General features: G+C 32.6%; 2 protein-coding genes across 2 annotated transcripts in view; one reads left to right on the forward strand and one right to left on the reverse strand.

The window, feature by feature from the left end:
• Positions 1-11915, forward strand: part of LOC105619921 (protein bicaudal C) — a 34861-nt gene extending 22946 nt beyond the window's left edge. The window contains exons 4-14 of the mRNA XM_012201436.1: positions 1181-1260; positions 6560-6775; positions 7326-7565; positions 7862-8080; positions 8487-8787; positions 9374-9763; positions 10168-10269; positions 10360-10610; positions 10877-11111; positions 11266-11385; positions 11794-11915. Coding sequence (XP_012056826.1) covers positions 1181-1260; positions 6560-6775; positions 7326-7565; positions 7862-8080; positions 8487-8787; positions 9374-9763; positions 10168-10269; positions 10360-10610; positions 10877-11111; positions 11266-11385; positions 11794-11915 — 2276 coding nt within the window. The remainder of the gene's footprint in view (positions 1-1180; positions 1261-6559; positions 6776-7325; positions 7566-7861; positions 8081-8486; positions 8788-9373; positions 9764-10167; positions 10270-10359; positions 10611-10876; positions 11112-11265; positions 11386-11793) is intronic.
• A 6322-nt stretch (positions 11916-18237) lies between these two features.
• LOC105619922 (peroxisome biogenesis factor 2) lies at positions 18238-19140 on the reverse strand. The gene has a single exon (XM_012201437.1). The coding sequence runs from the start codon at positions 19138-19140 to the stop codon at positions 18238-18240; it is 903 nt and encodes a 300-aa protein (XP_012056827.1).
• Positions 19141-20766: the final 1626 nt, after the last annotated feature.

Below are 20766 nucleotides of genomic sequence, written 5' to 3' on the forward strand. Positions count from 1 at the left end.
TGTGTGTGTGTGTGTGTGTGTGTGTGTGTGGTATCGGATTTTCTGCAGTCGCCAGCGGCGTCTTTCTATCTTCGGAGCCTTGCGCGTGATTTCTTTCGGGATCACAATAAAATCGTCGCCGAACTCTTTGCCAATAATGTTCATGGACATCAAGATTAACCGATAGTATGTATTCAATATACACCAGCGTTTTGTGTCTTCAATTTCATTGAATCGATATAACTGTATACTTCGCTGCAGGCTTTTGGCGCCTTGGTTACATACATATGTCTGAAGTGCGGTGAGTTCGTCGACCTTTATAAGGAAACAGTTTCACCTCGAATTTCACCTAGTTTTACGGATATTTTGTTTTCAAATCGCGCGTAACAAACCAAACATTTCTGACGATACACAAAAGTCGATGACTGTTTATGTCGGTGGACATATATTCGGTGTCGGTTAAACTGGTGGTCGATGATGGCATGTCGACGAAAATTCTTTGTTTTAGCTTAATCCACTTTGCCTGAGACACTTGCTATATTATAGTCAATTTCAAAAAAATATATGTAAAAACATTGTGACATAATAACATAATAAGATGGAAACAAGACCGTTTATGTTACATATTTTATTATTTTAAATAGCGCCACTATAGCGCTGAATGTTAAGATGTTGAATTATTATATATTCATATTATATATTCATATTATTATATATTATTATATATTCATATAAATGAATTAATTTCAGAAATGATAATTGCGTGCCGATATGGTTATCAGACTTTCAATCTGAAATATTGATAATCCTCCCAAATTTCCTAAATTAATCTTAAAAAACTGTAATGAACTTATTGCGAAAAATATTGCCTCGGTCGGGAGTCGACTGTGTGACATATGTAGTCAATCCGAAAGACATATGTGGAAAATATTTTTAAAGAAGAATCTATGCTTTCTCTATATTTATTATGTTTTTTATTTGTCAGCTAAAACGGAAGCCATTATTTCGGACTAATCGCTTATTTTGCTACGCACGGAATGAAGTTTAGTCGCGTAACGTGTAATTAATGAGGTCAATTATAATTGATTGCTCAGTATAATAAAGGCGCGACTCGCTGCCGCCGTTTACGTTCCTTTATATTCCTACACGTATCCCACACATAATCGTCACCGTAATTAGATTTTCTACCTTCTTTTCGCAGATCCGCATATAAAAGTCGCAGGACGACTAGATGATGTACGATCAGCAAAGGAGAAGATAATGGAAATTTTAGACACACGGGTAAGTCATACATATTTTATATATACATTCCTATCTACATAGTACATAGATAAGACTCAATTAACGTCAAAGGTATCATTTCCAGTGAATGGAAGAGTTACTATTCCGTTATTTTTTTTAACAATTTGCAATCTTTAACTAGAATGACTTTAAGAATGAATTTAACTAATTAAGTGCTGAAATTATGCTAAGGCTGGGAAAGTCTACTTTGAAAAGTAACTTGCATCATCACACGTTTACTTACTGAGGGCAATTTACAACGAGTAACTTTACTTGTAAAAAATAATAAGTTACAGATGCCGATTTATGTAATTTTTCCCACGAATGACTTTTTCACTTTTTTTTTTATTACAAGTAACAATCGATTCGAATTCTGATGTTACTGTTACAGTTCACCAAAAAATTGAACATTGCCAAATCGTTATTATAACAGAGTAACGATAAAGAAGTAACGGCGTTATAAGTTACTTCCATTCCCTAATCATTTCACAATTAGTGTTGAGATTAAGGAATAGAAAACGATGCGAAATGAAATTTAAGATTTAAGAATACAATGTTTATAAGTAAAGTAAAAATAGGATTGAAAGAGATAAATTAAGTAATGTTTGCGCGCAAAAATAGTTATCTCCATTTAAAATGTTTTTTGGGGAAAGTGAAAAAATTTGTACAATTTTATGGTTCAAGCTATCAAAAAAATCTTTTTTCAATTAAAAAAAAATTATTGTTTTAGTTAATCAAATGTATATAATATGACATAAGAAAAATATAATTTCTGTTTATTAAAATACAATATATATTTTGACTGCTTTTGGAGCTGAAAATAGGATTTAGCTAATTTTTAAACGGAAAAGTTGATGCAAAATGAATTAAAGTAAATTATCGAATGAAATAAAATTGACATATTAAATATAAAATTTTATGATTTTAAAGAGCACTTTTATTATCGTATTAATAAAAAAAAATATATCCTATAATTACAAATCATCATATTTATTGAAAAAAATGCAACGCTTTCTCCTCTTTTATATTTATGTTAAATTTAAATAAAAATAAAATATTGAATATAATAAGAAAATTTGCAAAATGAGTTTCATAAAAAATAATAGTAAATAAAAAAAAATTAGTAACTCTAGATTAGTCAAAGTAGGAATCTTTAGCTTTAACTTTTTTTACTTTATTCGCTTTTCTCTCTTGATTTTATAAAATTTAACACACTTTTTAAGGTTTTGACACAGTTTAAAATGTTCAGTTCGTAAGGAATTCAAGAGTTCTTTTTTTAAGTTTTTTTTTTAATTTTTGGATATATAATAGTTTTTGCATTTTAGACTTGCCCAATTATTTGTACAAAATTGACTATATCAATAATTGGGAATGCAAATATGAGCAAATAATATTCTTTTTTGAGAGGAGGAGAGGGACAATCGTTTTGTCGACGAGTAAAATTCCCACGAAGAAGTATGTCAGCGTGTAACGGGAATTTATCGAATATTTAAACTGCAATTATCGGACGATTCGAGAAGTCTTTTCCTACTACAGTGTTACTGTAGTTTGCGCAATTACCGTTGTTTTGCAATAGAGGAAACAACATTGCACGCGGGACGACTCGTTCACAATCGAATGCAAGGACGTGTGCTTATTAGTATCAGTTATCAGTGAGCCGGCATAGGTAATTACCGAATTCGATTGTGTGACATGTTAAAGCGACCATTTATCTTTTCTCAAATGTTACGCATTGGCAGGCAATAAAAATTAATAAAAGCATTGAGCTTATATTAAGTCGAAAATGTTATTAATCTTATTAAATATTATATAATTTATACAGGCACTCATGAATATGAGAATAATTGTCAAACCAATATGTAGGTCAAGATGATTAAAAAAACAGATGAATTTTTGTTATCAAATACATTTTCAAAAATTTAACTAGTGTTAATAGTAAAAATGTAAAAATGTAAATAGTACACTCTAAAGCTATAGCAATGAAAATTTTACTGCTAACAAAAGTGAGTAGCAAAGTCATTGCTTTAAGTATGAATTTTCACTGCTTTAAAGTTAATCTAAATCGAAGTGATTTAAGCATTAGTTGATAATGCATTGCAAGCTTACATTGAATGTTACTGCTGAATGTTACTACTCACTATTCTTACATAAAGGAGTGAATTTAGCGACATAGTGCACCGTTATCATTTGTCGCATATTTATCGTATTATATGTCAAAAAAATTATATATGTATATACTATTATATCATTAAACCATTATTTTATCATTAGATAGATTTTACATTTATCATGTATATAATTTTTTCAAAAATTTATAATTAAAAATAAGGTTAATAGATTAATAGATAGTATGCTCCTGTTCAAAATATCTCCGTAGTCTTTGTTATCTGGATTTGGAATGACATTATTCTGTCATTATTTTAATCTCTAAATTCACTTCTTTTTGGAGTAAATTTTTCACTCCAATTACCGAATGGATTTTCCATTCCCATCTTGCAATAAAATTCACTGGCAGTTGCAACATTGGCGCAATTGCTACTAATGCCTGTATTGAAATTTCAATTTAATATAATGAAATTTGATTGCTACAGATTTAGAATGTACTATAAATAATGAATAAATATTTAAATTTGTCTAATTATAAGAAAAAGAATCAATAATATTATCAACGTTTCTTTCGATAACTTTTAGTTGTTGGGTTTAGTTATTAAACTTTCAGACCATGTCTCTTTCAGTTTCTGCGATGCTTTTTTTCTCCGGTTCCGTGCATATTTCTATTTAATTACCAGACACATGTCGTAAATAAGAAAGGTCGAGAGAAATAGACGGTAAAGAAAAGAGGCGAAAGACCACGCGGAAAGAACAAATTCTATTTATACGTCGTCGTTCGTAGTCACGAATTCCCAGGCGAGAAAGCGAATCGTTATGTTTAGGCGAGCAGCCGAATTGCTTTGTAGAAAGAAAGAGATAGCGAGAGAAGGTAAAAAAGATTCAATGCAAAATGACGTGAGAATATTGAATATGAACGCTTTAATTAATTAAATGATTAGCACTTGCTTCCAAAAACTCGAGGAAACAGAAAATTTAATTTGAAATTGTCTTGAAAATGTGATTTATATTGTTTGAAAACTAGGTCAAATTTTAATTAAACTTCATCTTCGTGATTTTGAAATTTACTTTCTGAAGTTCTTAGAAGAGCGATTTAGATGATTGACGCTAAATCTTCGTGTTCGTATTCTCATATCGTAAACATCCCTTAACTTTAAAAAGCTGTAACGAGACGCAGTGAAATGTCATTAGCTGATTCCGTTACCGTTAAATCGCGAGACGGTAGGCGAGCCGGACTTGTCGTTTTATGCCAGCCATACCGGGCGTACCGATCGATTCCTGTTACTTTGTCGAATGTACATTCCTACATGCGTGCGTTCAAGAGACAGTGCGCGAATATACGGCGACAGAAATGAGGTAAAGAAGGACGTGTGAAAGGAACACGTATGTATACTTCGCTAAGAGAAACGTGGATAAAATTCTGCGCTTGATTTTCTCGGGCACGAGAATCCGCCGTCTCTCTTCTCCTCTTCCTTACAATTTACGTGATCTACTCTCGCAATTGCAATCGTGGCAAGTGCATGGACACTTTAAAATAGATGTCATGTTTTGCGTCAGGCATGCAAAAGTAGCACGACAGTAACATTTGTATATATAGCGTTAATTACGGGCTACCGGAATGACGCGTAAATAGCGCAAAGATATTTATAGAGCTCAGTCTGCCACGTGTGTAGATATTCAATATCTTTTCGCGCCGACGCCAGGATGTCGACGTCCTGAATTTCGAAATCGCAGTCGCATCTGTCTGATTACGTTTTCGAAACGTGATGAATGTTTCTAGCGGAGAAACTAGCGGAGAAAGATGGTATAGGCGGACCATTATGATTCTTTCTTTCATTTCGACATCACTATCCAAATAACATTTTAATGTGAATAAATAAGATTAATTATTACATATGTTTGAAAATTATTTTTAAATAAGCTATTCTTATATTTGTATGAGATCTGATGCATAAATTACAGCCGAAGTTTGTCCGGTAGAATTTAATGAAATATAAGATTGAAAATTTTCGTTGGATTTGTTAGCACCGTCTTATTTTTTTTTTATCGCGAAGAGTGTTTGTTTAATATTTAGCTCTTACAAATATCTCTTTGCGTTCGCAATTATCATGATTTTACCATTACGAAGTGAACGTTTCGAGATGCACGGCCTTGTTGCGAACGAAGCAATACAACGACGGTGACTCGTTATATAGGAAGGAGTTCCTAAAGTCGCACGGGCGGATCGCGCGACGTTATCGCGTGACTTTATGTAATGTTCAACCACGCGATATCTAAAGTTGCACGAGTCCTCGCCGGATCGGCGATATGGTCCGAGAAGCTCACGCACGTAAAATCAACGATCTTGAAGTTATATAGAAATACAAAGTGTAACGAATGTAAATTGCTGAAGAGATTACATTCGCGCAGAATGTAATGCAAGAGTAAACATGCCGGATGAATAAATGTGATGCTGAATAAATATCGTAGGAGATACTATCACACTTTCTCTCGGTAGCCGATTGGTATAATGATATAGAATTACTGTTTTATACACATACAGATTTCAAGTATCTCTTACTATTGGCAGAAACATGTGTCTCTGGTTTCCCATTAATTCTTATTAGTGTAATAGTATTATTAATAATACCATTAAGACAGCACTTTCAGTTTTTATCAAAACTAATCTTATCTGAATTACTTTTAGATAATTTCGACAGATATCATTATCATTAATGTCATTTCAATTGCTAATATCAGATCCAGAATTAAATTTTTTTCAATACAAAATTAGCTTTTATTTTTAGTAAATATACACTTAATTAAAGACTTTTAATACAAGTTCTATTTTTTAAGATTATTTTATTAATTTTATTAATAGACATTAATTTGTCGGAGATATAGATTGCGTTTATCTACTCTCTAAAACTTTTAAAATAAATTCTCATTCTGAAAAATATAATCTCGTTCTTAAAGATTGAAAATTGAGTCACTCTGTTTCAAGATTGGCTCAATTTTTACTCTTTAAAGTGAGATTTCACTTCAAAGAATTTAAACAGGAAATATCTAATTTCCTGAAATAATAAAACCGAGAATATTTGCAAGTTGATTAAAATAACGAATCGAAACTTTTTACTAATTAGCGATAAAGATATATAGAGTTGCAAAAAAAAAGGTCAATCTGACAGTCATTTTGCAATTCGATTTTCAGCAAAGTAATAGAGTAACCATGAAGCTGGATGTTAGTTACACCGATCATTCGCATATCATCGGCAAAGGTGGTCTGACGATTAAACGAGTGATGGAGGAAACTGGTTGCCACATCCATTTCCCAGATAGCAATCGCAGTAATCACCAAGATAAGAGCAATCAGGTCTCCATTGCTGGCGAAATGGAGAGCGTCGAACGCGCTCGCGCTCGTGTTAGGGTAAGGTTCCGCAAGACATGCATTAAGGATATCCCAAAAGATGTACCACTTTAACGCTCGGATCACTTTACCGAACATTAGAAATTGAGTTATTGTGAAAACAACATTATGTTGGATATCCATTATATTCGGTATGATCGAAAATTGTATGCTATAGATACAAGATATCATTACATTTCGAGAGAAGTCAAAATTTTATTTCTCAATTAATTGAACATCGCTTTAATTGAGAATTTCTATTTCAGACTTGAATGTAATGTTATCTAAAATATTATTATGTGTTATGCGATAAAATAAAAATTTCTGCTCAAAAGTAAAAAAGTAGTGAGAGATTTTTGGGAGATCCTATATAAAGGTGAGTCATGAACGAACACACAATGAATGAACATCGAATGCTAATGAATATTCTGTTTATACATATGGTAAATATCTCATTTGAATTTTCACGTTTTCTAGTAAAAATTTAGATTCGTAGGTCATTCGCTCATGAATACTCATCTCAAAACAAAATGTTCGAAAAATGTTCGACTTACGTTCTTATCTTTTTTAGAATCTGACACCACTGATCTTTTCCTTTGAGCTGCCTATAATGGGCGCTTCGCAGAGTATGCCAGACTGTACTTCGCCGTACGTGGTGAAGATACAAGATAAGTTCAATGTTCAGGTGATGTTTCGTACAAGACCGAAGCTGCACGCTACCCTAGTAGTTGTTAAGGGATGCGAGTGGGAAGTTTCTCAAGTCAAAGAAGCGACGCAATTATTGATTCGTCATATGTGCAAAAATCTAGCTGTAAGTAGCAAAAATAATCGGCAACCTCCTTTCAAAAGAGAGATTAAACAAATTATTATTAAAATTAGGAAAATTAAATCTGGAATTATTTTAACTTCTTATAAAAATAGTTTTGTTCGAAAACTTCAGTTAATTTTTTCTAAATTTTTATTTGATAATTAAAAATATTCAAAATATATATCAATTTCTTTCCTAATTTTTACCGAAAAGATGCAACTAGTACTTTTGTTATATTTTTCACAAATTCCTATTCCTTATTCAGAAACTGATTTTTTTCCGCATGTTTCTTTTCGTAGAGTCAAATCCAAGTACAAATGTCGATGGAGATATCACCTCAACACCATAGCATCGTCTTAGGGAAACAGAGTAGCAATTTGAAGATGATTATGCAACGTACTGCCACGCAGATTATGTTTCCTGATGCCGGCGATCCGAATATACCCAGCCTCAAGAAAAGCAACGTTACTATTACTGGCGATATACATAATGTATATTTGGCTAGACAACAATTAGTAGTAAGTCGATATGTTTATACTGGTACATTCGTTTATACATGTCTAGAATTAATTTCCAATTTTAATCTTTTTTTCTTCTAAACCAGTTCTCTTTTTCTCCTATAAACATTTTAATTTTGTTAGAATTATTCTTTTTCTATACTTAAAATTCCTTTTTACAATATTCTTCTAATTTTTACAGTTTTCTCTCAATTTCAGCAATTTTTAACTATTATATAACTCGCAATATATCAAATAATCAGGACTTAAAAGACTCAAAATATATTTAATTTGTATATATATTTGATTACAAACTGTTTCTATTTGTATTCTCTTTCTACAATTCAGTTTTCTGTAAATATTTTTTAATAATGACAGTATGTAATTGTGATACTTGTATGTAATCATGCCGATAATTACGTGTTAGGGCTCATTGCCACTGGTGCTTATGTTCGATCTGCCGGAAGATTCTATGACTGCTTCGGTGGATGCGGAAAAGATCTCCCAGCTAATGCAGTCTTTGGACGTGTTTATCAACGTACGTCATAAGCCGAAACAAAGTACACTCTCTGTCATTATCAAGGGAATCGAGAGAAAGGCCAGTAATATTTACCAAGCGCGGAAACAGTTGCTGGGACTGGACGAGCCCATAGTAACCGCTGAAATACCGGTTACTTATCACATTCCGAATGCTGGCAACGTTTTCCAGGGCAGTTCCAATAACGATGGTAAGTGTTGTTCATTAAATCAATAGTAATCAGAAAGAAATGCGATATCATCAAATAGATCACACAATAGTAAAAAGTCGAGCAGTGGCATAACTTTTTTATGATCTTCAATAAATAAATTTTTCATAAGTAAATTTTTTGACAGTAATAATAGTAATAGGAGGAACGAGTGGGACATATCAGTCCCTGACTGTCCCTGATTTGAGTGTCTAAACCTAGTCAAAAAGTCATCTAGATATAAAGAATTCTTTGATTCTCGCTGACTGTAAGTCAGCATGGATTACGAAATTTTTCGTAAATATAGGATACGGGTTTTGAACTCACTGTCAGTTACGAATCCGTCGCTCTTACACAAAACTACATGATATCCAAAATATTTTGATAAATTTTACTACAATTTTTTATAATGTAGCGATATTGAATTTTAATCATGTTTTCGGAACACTAATTAAAGAAGAATTTTAGAAAATACGAAATAATCAATTCCACTTTATTCTTTTATTGTATTTATATATATTTTTATTACTATTTTATTCTTTAATATTAATAAATTTTTAAATATAAATAAATTTTTTAATATTTATAGGGTCCAACAACAATTTGATTAGCGGCGTACAGGAAAATTTTTCGAGCATATTAAATGTAAACACGCAAAATTCGTCGTATTGCGTATCGCCGATTTCGCACTCACCGAATTCTCTGGGTTTGTCGCCACACTGGGGCCTCACTCATCATTATGTTTCGTCACTGTGTCCGTATCCCTACTCTCACATAAATCATCTGCTGACGACACAACATATGCTACACAACAACATAATGGGAACTTCTCACGGACCCCATGGATTATCGAATCATGTGATGCCTCCCGGTCCTCCCGGTATTGGAGCATTTCACCATAACAATGTACCGACCAACTTTTCCGGTATCCACGGTTTGAACGCCAATTCGTTAATGGATAGCAAAGATGGTGGCAGTGGTGAGTTAATCTACCCGAATTTATTTTACACGAAATTTTACATGCTACTTTTGTTATTTAACTTTTTTATTATTATGCTTTTTCCGTTATTTTCATAACAGAGATATAAAAACTTTTGTAAACGATAAAAAAATTTTTAATGCATATGTAATATTATTTGATCTGAAAGCTAAAATGAGAGAAAATTACCGAAGTATACATATAAAAATATGTTTCAATAAAGTTTTATCTTAAATCTGAAAATACTTTACTACATAAAAATAAACTAGAAAATATAGTGTACTTTAATATAATTAGTATTATAAATTTTTCCTGATGTTATTTTCGTATTAAACGCTCTATATGTATATTAGATACCATACATCGAAATTGGTTTAATTTTTATATAATGACTTTATTTGCAGCTTATTCTTCGCTAAGTAGCGTTTCTAGTTCTTTATCTAGTCCTGCCATTAGTCCTCGTAACATCTCACCAGTCAATCCTACGGATACTAATACTAATTTAGGTAAGTCAAATGTTTCAAGAAGTCAACAATCTAGTTGTTATTAATAATCAACCTATTTACAAGTTAAAAATAAATTTGTTTTTCTTTCAGCGGATCTGTCTAGCATGTTGTCCGATTTACCAGTTACTGATCGACGTGCACCTGGTTGTGAGAAAAAATCGCTCGAGATGGCTGCGCAGCAGAATCTTACGCCCTTCGATTATGAGCAGAAGAAATTATTGGCTACAAAGGCAATGCAAAATAAATCAAGCACCAACGATTTCCGCGTACCAACGTCTGCTTGGTCTGGTTATGGTCTTAGCCAAAGTATTCCGCCAATAACTACGAGTGACTTAAGCAAGGTAGCTATCAAATTTCTTGAGTATAAAAAAAATAATCAACTCAATATTTTCGACGAGAATAAAATCAAAGATTTATATTGATATTTGTGGCTCTATAGATTGATATCTTATAAAGTATTAACATTTCATTTTAATACTTCATTTTAAATATTTGAATCGAGTAGCTATTCCTTTGACGATAAACATTTAATAAAATCTTTAAATTTTTCTTAGCGGATTAATAGTTATTAAACATTAAGACTGACAATAAAATTTTTTGAATGCAGGAGCTGACGTCACATCCTTCAGATTTATGGAAAGAACCGACCACGCCGGTGGTGTTCAGTACCGAGATGGATTTCGGTAGTATTATCTCGAGCAAGGACCGCGTTGGACAGATCGGGATGGCCTCAAATTATATGGATCATACGCCGACTTCCCATTTGAATAAGATTACATCGTCCCATCGTTTCAATGATCTGGGCAGTATGTTGACCAGTATCGGCTTGGAAAAATATATACGTGAGTATATATAATCAAATTACAATCTTTTATAGTAATTGCACGCTTTATTCTATTGAGTGCCATTGCTTTGCTTTTATTCTATTTTCTGCTTTTGCTTGAAAAAAAATGGAAACGTAGCACCGCTTTCTTTTTCTTTCTTTTCATTCGCTAGGCTTGTTCACGTCTCACGAGGTGGACATGGCCACGTTTCCTTCCTTGACAGAGAAGGACCTTTGTGAAATTGGAATTACCGCTTGGGGTGCAAGGCGCAAAATAATGCTATTAATATCTGGTACGTAATACTTTACACGCAGGGCAGCTTAACTAACTTCGAGCAGTCCAATTAAATGGATTTTTATTGTATAATCTAACAGCAAAACAAAGATTTTGAGGAAGCTGATCTTTGCATTTTATCAATTTATTACTACTATTACTACTATGGGACTGTCAAATCTCTGTAAAAAAAACTCTTTCTATAAAACTCTTTCTCTCTCGAAATCTCTGTGAAGTTATTTAAGCTAAATAGCTATTTGATTAACCAAATACTTGCATGTGATGATGTAAAATTATGTAGATATATATAATTAATGAGAAAAAAATAACGGATAAGGCTATTTTTGAAAATTGAATCATCCTATTTTCTTTCTATACTCGAAACTAATTTTCTATTAACTCTCTCTTGATAACTTATTTCTTTCAGAAATGAACAAACGAACTAGTCCATTCTCTGGAAGTGCTGCGCCCGGCGCTGAACGGAAGGCATCTTCGTCGTCGGCGCCAACGTCGTCGATTGGGAAGTGTAATTTGGACACTAAATGGTAAAAGAAAAATGATCGCGTGTATGTTATCCGTTCCGAACGCAGGCGTGTCAGTACTATCAAGGCCCGATTTCAAAGATCCGTTGCACACCGATTGAAATTACAGAAACAGATATATATACGTACTTAATAATGTTGATCGCGTGCGTAATTGTGGGGACCATTACGCCGTTATATCAGTCGTTCGGACGGAATAAACGTGGATTTACGGAAAACTAAAAAGGGCTATGTCGGCTATTCAGCTCGTGAGAATTCGACAGATACGGTACGAATAGCCAAATATTAGGTGTGGGAAAAAGTTCGTGGCGTTTTTTTAATGTCATCTAACGGGAAAAACGCCACGAACTTTTTCCCACACCTAATAGTTTGCATGTTGATGATTTGAAGTTACTTAAGTATCAGGAGAAAGTTATTTTTGCCGAGAACTGGCTGTATTATTTTTTTTCCTCATTTTTTTTCGCTGTTCTCGGCGCGCGGCCGAAAGGTGCCTTAGGATTTAGGGTAGTCGTTATTATTTTCGCAGTCTTTGTTCGTTAGCTAAGATGGACATTCGCGTCGCTATCGTTCCGTTCTTGTTAATAAATTTTTCTACATGAATACTAACGATATAATCGATTTCAATTAATAAAACAAACAAAACGCGTCAGTTGCGTGGCGAAAAAAAATCATGTGAAATTATATTTGATACTTTTGCGAAACGTCGACGCGGGTATCCTCTTTATTATATCGTGATTTGCTTGATGACCGGATGATCAATATGTGTGAATGTGCGTATGTGTGCATGAAATATCGGGCATAAATGTTTCGAGTAAAATCTAAAAAAAAAAAGAAAATCAAAAAAGAGTTCACATCAGCTATTAGAAATTTATAATAAAATAAAAATGCGATGGGCGAGGGATGTCCCGTGTGTTCAGCGGCCTTTCGTCCTAGCAAAAATTTACATATATTTAATTCAGACTAAGCTCGAATGCAACCGCGGGTCGATCAAAACTGTATTCTTAATTGAAATTATTTCTTAATTCTTAATCGATCTTAAACAATTCGATGCTAATCAATTCAACATCGCGCGACAACTAAATGCAGTTGCGGTAGATCTTGCATGAGGTTGCGATCTCGAGTTTTACAAAGTAAGTATAAGTTGCAAAGTATTTATTAATTATTTCGCGAAAGACGCTGGACGCACGTCAAATAATAGACCGCAAGAACTTTTCGTATAAAGCATTAAAGACAGAACAGCGTAAAACGAATTCTATAGCGCAAATATTCCATGTATCACTCTCCGCGTAACCGATACTTTTCGAGGAGCCAGTCGAGTATCAATATCAAATTATAATTCACGACGACGATCGTGTGAATTATAGAATAGGATTTTCTTTGTTAAATTAATTCTAAACTTGGCAGAGTCAAAGAAACGAATTTGAAATTGTATTATAGCGAAAAACATTATAAAAAAAATTATATATATGTAAAAGCTATATATAAAAAATTCATAAATTTACAAAATGATATTCAGATATAAAAAAAGTATTATTTTAATATAATGCAATTTTTTTCTAAGATTTATTTATGACATAAGAATACGATTGTGATAATTTGGACGACATATGCAAATATGATTTATATATCTGCGCATTTAAAAACGATATATTGCCAAGTTTAGATTCTTCCGATTATCCTCGCACGCAGAGAGTTCCGTTGGTCGCAGTCGATTTCGCAAAACGATTGTTTTATAGACATAGATATATTTCGTTCTCGGTAATAATTTATTCGAATTTTTAAACGTTATTTTTGTTAATTTTTTTTTGGAACAAAGGAATGAAAGCGTTAGGTAAATTAGTTCTTGAGTTACGCGCATTATTATTCAAATATCAATGTAATGTATTATACATATCGAGAATTAAAATCGAAGAATACGATTATTACTTATTTTCTAGAGGAAAAAAAATCGGTTCTCTTGTGAAATCCTTGAATCGCGCGTTCATATAAATCCACAATCGTTAGTCCCGAGAATTGTCAGATTTTTTGTGTAAAGAATGAAAATAAAGAGGGCCGAATCGCGCGATCAAGTGGATCGAACATGCCTAACGAAAGATTTTACTGCGAAGAGTTCTTGACTAAGTCTTTTGCGAAATCTTTTTAAGCGTAAATTATTTATGCGCTCGCGAGATAGATCGGAACATTAAGAGGAGGAATAAGTTAATGAAAATAAGAAAACGAACAATTCAATCAATTCAATATTATATCCACATATTTGTGAAATATTCTTATATTTCGCAAATCTGGTTCTATTGTCCGTTTTATTTTTTTCGCTCAATAGTGATAATAACGATGATCTAAAACAGAAAGTTCCCAAGATTCTCTAGGACGATCATGTTATCGGATCGTCACATGGGTTGTACGATAACAATTGCAAAAACAATTAGATGAAGATGATATGCCACGAAACTGATTAATTATATAAAATACGCATAATAATAATCTATAGATTTTGACAATATTTTACTGTTTAAAAGAATAACTCTTGAACTTTAGTTCCAATATCTATAGAAATTTTGTGTGTAAAGTGTATAAAGTTAACTTTAAAGTGTTTAAAATTACTTTAGCAGAAAAAGTCTAAAATTTTTAGTAACAAAATTCTAAAACAACATTTCATTAAAACTTATGAAATGCTGTATTTTGTTAAGACAGCATCAATATACTTATTATTATATTAGTGACGGCATAATTTTTAAAGAAGAATATTTCATATTAAATCTCATTGATAACGACAATTAACATAATCTTAACTTCAGAAAAATTTAAAAGACATTTAAAAAGACTTTAAGGATAAGATGAATTTTTTCATTAAAAAAAATTAGGACCTATTTGAGTATGAATTTCTACAGGGTTCTTTAAGTTTTTATATTGTCTAAATGCTGCATATCTCTTTAATCTAATTGTGCCTGCAATTATGCCTCTAAGGACTACGTTTCCATAAGAGGCAAAAGATATTTTTTTTTGTGGCAGCGATGATCGTTATCCACAAAAACAATTCTGATTAGCAGAGTTTCAAAACGATATTTGTCAAGGAAAATAAACAAATGTAAGCATGAAGTGTGCACGACTGACCGCATATCATATGTAATATATCCATTGTCGCTGCGGATAAAATCTACACGTACGTATAATCGTGAATATATCAACGAAGCAGCATAAACGTCTTCGCGTTCAAAAAGCATTTGTTCGAAAATCGTTGGCACTTCGTCTCTTACACAGGGTATCTCGTAATCCAGGAACTTAAAAAAGAGTAACGTAAAGTACGAAAAAAAAAGTTCAATTAAAAAGTTAAATTTACTTTGAAAATAACAAAAATTTAAAAAAACAGCGTTATGATTTCGAGAAAATATGTTTCAATTTTTTTCAATGTATATATCAATATTGATTTTCGAAAATATGCGACCACGGAATTCGAGATGGAAATACCCTGCATACTATACGGCAAGATCGTTATATTCCTTTGCCGATCAATAATCGACGGTTTCTTTGCCCAGTCCTGAGAAGAAATCTGTCAATGTTCCTACGTGAATACGCACTGATCCCGTGTAAGGTTTAGTATATACGGGTAATATAGATATAGTCGCGGAAATTAGCGTTTAAAAGAGAGGGAAATACGCATGCGAGGAGAAGAACGACGACAACGACGACAAACATAGAGTTTCTAATTAGCGTTCTCGAGCGTTTCGGTTAACAAGAATCGATTTACATCGGGAAGAGAGAAGATATATATATATATACACCTTCAAACTGTAAAATCAGTTTTTTCACTATCATTTTCTCTAGTCCCTACTCACTTGACATTTTTTGCATTCAGCAAATAACATGACACTTTACTTCTCTCTCCTTTTCTCTTGAAAAAGAAAAGAAAAATGAAGATAAGATCAGCCTAGAATCAGGCATTGCGTATAATCAATTACGCTCGACTTCGCTTGCGAAACTTACGCGACTTGGAGTCCGTTGCGTTTACGAGAATGCGCCGTAAATCTTCAAAATTGCATATCGCAGGTATATTTTCTAACTGCGTCAGAAATGAAGCAGAGAAAATATTACGAATCATTAATATTATTTCATTATAGCAAACTGTGGACTCATTCTTTCCTATCTATCTTATTCAGCTTTAGATAGTTTAAAACGATTTATATAAATCGTTAAAATGGATTAAGCTTATAATTTGTAGGATTAACTTCAAATACGACTCAGTATTTAAGAATTATGCAAATTATAGATTAATCCATTTTAGTTTCTAATGTCTTTAGTGACTTTAATTTTCTTGATTTTTAAATTTCCGTGAAAAATTATAGATGGATTTAAAAAAAAAGAAAAAAGTAAGACTTCTGAGAAGAATCTCGAGAAAATTTAAAGTCCACAGATCGTATCGTTGCATAACGATTTTTTTCGTCTTAACGATAAATTTGCGATTACTTATAAAATCGAAGGCATTCTTCTAGAGAGGGTTTAGCGAATGTAATCCATTTTTTAAAAACTTCAGAAAATTAACCTCAAGTTGCGGAAATTTAAATTTAAATGCTACATCTCATTTAATTCCATTCTATATCTCAAATTAAAATTAAATCAGTTAATTCAATTTCTTGAAATTAGATTTTAGTTTTATTCCAACTGATTATAATATCGATTGAATTTTTCCTCAGCTTTATTAATTTCCTCAAGTGTTTAAAAAGATGAAAAAAAAAACCTTGTTTAAGACGTGATATCATCTTAATTCAGTAGCTATATAATGGCACCATGCGCATATCGTTTCTATTATGTATCAATAAGTATAAATACATCGCACTATTGCGTTCTCTCTTTCACACTAAAAATATCAGGAAATTATATTTTTTCGCTTTAGCGATGCCAACGCAAAATCGCAAACCCCTCGGTACAGAAGAAACACTCTCTTAGGATACTTTAGGATTGTCACTAAAGGAATAAAATACGGAAAATAATCGAGGAGTTCGCCCGAGGAAAGAACATAAAAACGATAAATAACGGCAACTTTAAGAATAAAGTAGATGTTTCCAAGTTCGAAATTTAAATTAATTTTAAAAAGAATGTGCGCGCGATGCACACACAATGTGGAAAAGGCGGAAGATGGAACACAAATAGAATGCAAAATATAGAATAGCAATTGTAATTTAAATGCGTTTCTCACCTTATTATTTTTCGGGTGAACTCCGTTTCCGTCGCGATTAGTAAGATTAATGTTAGAGTGAGGCGCAAATGTGTAAACGCGCGGATACCTCAGGAATAACAGCTCAATCTTTCGAGAAGGGATTTCTTACAAAATGATGAAAAAGAAACCGCGCTATATATAATTGTACTATAAATCATACATTCCAAGGAAAAATAATGAGAGTTCGGATTCAAATGAAATTTGTAGTGTCGTAGGAGAGGCGAATGGAAAGTGTTAATTTATGTGTATGTGTTTCGCGTTTTTTTTTTCTTTCTGTGCTATAGTGTTTATAATATAGTTTCTTGTGTAATAAATCCGGGGACGTGCCCGCCCATCGAGCGCAGGTGCATCAACTTAATGATAAATTAATTAATCGATGAATGTGTCATTATTGCATGTAAACAATCGGTCCATCGACCTGCGTGGCGGCAGATGAAGCGTTTTATAATATACAGCGCAGCATAATATTTTTATATGATATAATCTAATCTAATTTTGATATAAGAGCCAAGAGAGGATATATTGATCTATTAATGTTTGTTTCGGAAAAAGAAAAAAACGAGAATGTCGAAGTCGCCCGAAATTGGGATTTGTTGTATTGAAATGAGGAATAAAGAAGATTTTGTATATTGCTATTTTTAATAAAAACTAAATATTAATATCACACACATACACCTCTTCGTATCTCATAAATCGATTGTGGCGAATTTTTTTCTATTTATATTTTATATGTTTCAATGAGATTTAATTAATTCCAATATAATAATTAAATTATTTATTTTTAGGAGATTTATAATTAACATAATAATAAAATTGTTTTTAGAAAATCGTATGATTTAACTTCGATAAATATAATAAAATGATCTTTGTACTTATTCTATTCGCTGTGTGTTGCAACGAATCACTATTATTTTATTTAATTACTTTGGTCGTTGCAGGAAATCTTTCTCTTTGTAGAAAAAAAATCAACAAGTTATCACATAATAATAAAAATCATTTTCACTTGTAAAAACAGTGCTTAAGACTGAAAGTCCAGACATATAACTCGTTCATCACAATAACATCACTTCGAATCACTTTTAATTTTGATAAAACTGGAAATATACATACGTTCGCGTTATCCATCGTCCACTCTCTCGAAGCTATCGTCCGATTCCTCATCGTCGCTCCAAGACGCGCTCGCGATTGTATATCTTTTCATATCTTCGGCATGAAGTTCCGCGTTGCATTTGGGACATTGGAACTTGCTCATTGCGGTAAAGTGCGCTTGCAGGCAGTAATAACAGAACAAGTGTTCGCAGCCGGCATGCGATGGCAGAATCGGATCTTCATAGCAGTAAGCGCACTTGGTTGCGGCATTCATCACTGGCAACAACTCAATCGATGGTTTCGGTTGTCGCCACAGTCTCGTCATTACGTGCTTCAAGTAGTGGAGATTTATCATAGGTATACCGATTGTGAAGAGCTCCATCAGACCATGCCAAAGCAATTCTCTTGTCATGTACGAGTAACCGATGATTCTGGGTCGATGTGTCGTTATCGACTGACTGGATAAATCAAGCAGAAGTTCTATCACGTGCGGTTTTATACCCCGATGGAGAAAGAGGAGTAGATTGACGAACTCCAGGAGATTGATCGCGTTCGTCATCCAATCGACGAGCGACTTTAGCGCTCGAGCGAACGCACCACGTTCGGACAGGTTCTCGTAGGCCAATTTATCTTTCAAGTACTGAGGTACGACATTTAGGATTAAGTAGAGTATAGCTTTCCTTTGATTGATGTTGGCATAGTGCAGATTGAGAAGCCGCTGGCCGAAAGTGGAAGAACCTCGTTGTAATGAGAATTTCCAGATGAGAAATTTCAGAACGGCGTCCACTTCCGCTTGCCATTTGTCGATTTTACCGGGCGTGCAGTATTTAGCGATCTCTTTGGTTTGATTCCTTAGCATCTTATAAATTTCACCGTCCAATTGAGCAGCATCGATCTGATTTATTCGCGAGACGTAAAGTGACGGCGTCATCTTGATCGGCTGGAGGAACTCTGAAAAAATTTTATTTTTATGCGATAATTTAATGCAACGTAAAAAAATATATTTTGAATTGAAGAATACATGCTATGAACTTTTCATATAAAAGAATATAAAACATAGATTATATCAAATAGAAGTAATTTAGGAAAAATTATGGTGTTACTCGATACACTTTTGACGATAATTTTGTGATGAATTCTTGACATGATAATGCTTTTTAAGTGATGTTTTAATTAAAAATTATTAAATATTAAAAATTATTAAATTATTTAAAAATTATTAAATTATTAAAATTATTTATTTATAACTAAAGTATCACTTAAAAATTATTAAAAAATAATAAATATATCAATTCATTACAAAGTCATCGTCAAAAATATACTAACGCCCAATTTCTTCATCTCTAGATAATTTTATCCAAGAGATACCTCCCAGTACAATAGAGATATGTCCTGGATAAAGTTATCCGCAACTTATCTAGAAGTGAAAAAATTGGGCATAAAAGTTGGAAAATTTGTTAAATTAAATATACTTTATTAAATATTTCACGTTCCTCAACGGTTCCTCCTCAAACGGTCCAAAATCTTTGTATTAAATTAATAAAATGAATCTGTTAGCAAGTAACGCAAATGTAAAAAAAATTAATGCAAAAAATGTAAAACTGTATGTAAGCAAACACATTTTTTTCAGTAAAATTATACTTTATAATATGTTGAATTAACACGTATTTATTCATTCATTTTTGAATTTACGTTTTAAAACACATTATTTTTGTTTATATTAGTTCACTTATTCATAAATTGTGTTATTTTGACATATAATAAATGTTGAATATCAATTTAATTATTTAATAAAACATAAAAATAACATAATGTTAAATTAATGTTGTCGAATATGTTAAACATACAAAAGTTCTAACAAGGACTTAAATGAACCAAATAAATTATCATAAATATGTCATTTATCATAATTTATCTGATTCATTCAAGTGTCCTTGTTAAAATTTTGTATTGAATAATGATGTCCATTAGATTTTCCTGACGTAATTCAACTTGACATTATCTAGATTTTATTACGATTTTGTTCTACTGAGATAAGTTACTGAATAAATTGACTAGTGACTGTACGTAAGACTCGCAAGAGCATCAAGTATTAAAAAACCACGATGACCTTGGAGTTCGCGCACTCCGATCTATATTTAAAGAGCAAAGTTACTTCGTCATTCATAGAATCAAATTTTCGCATATCATTTCCCGTACCTAATCGTGTAAGCGGCGTTTAATCTTTCCTAATGTCGACAAGAAACCGAGTATATACGAACAATCATCGGAAACTCGTGATGATACCGGGCAAAAGATTCACTTTTCAAATCGTCTCGAAGTGAACGAATGAAGTTAGTCACGAGTGAAGTTAATCATGATTAAACGAGATCGTGTGAAAATGCATCCGTTCAAAACTCGTATGCCGCGTCACGATCGAGAAATTCTCATTTACATACGATAGAGCAATTAAACGAGACTTTCGATCGACAATTCGTACGCTCCTGCGAAGAGGTTAGAATGACACCGCACGATCGATCGCTACACGTAATCACGTCCACATCACATCATACACGCC

Source organism: Atta cephalotes (assembly GCF_000143395.1).
Source record: "Atta cephalotes unplaced genomic scaffold scaffold00023, whole genome shotgun sequence".
Taxonomy (NCBI): domain Eukaryota; kingdom Metazoa; phylum Arthropoda; class Insecta; order Hymenoptera; family Formicidae; genus Atta; species Atta cephalotes.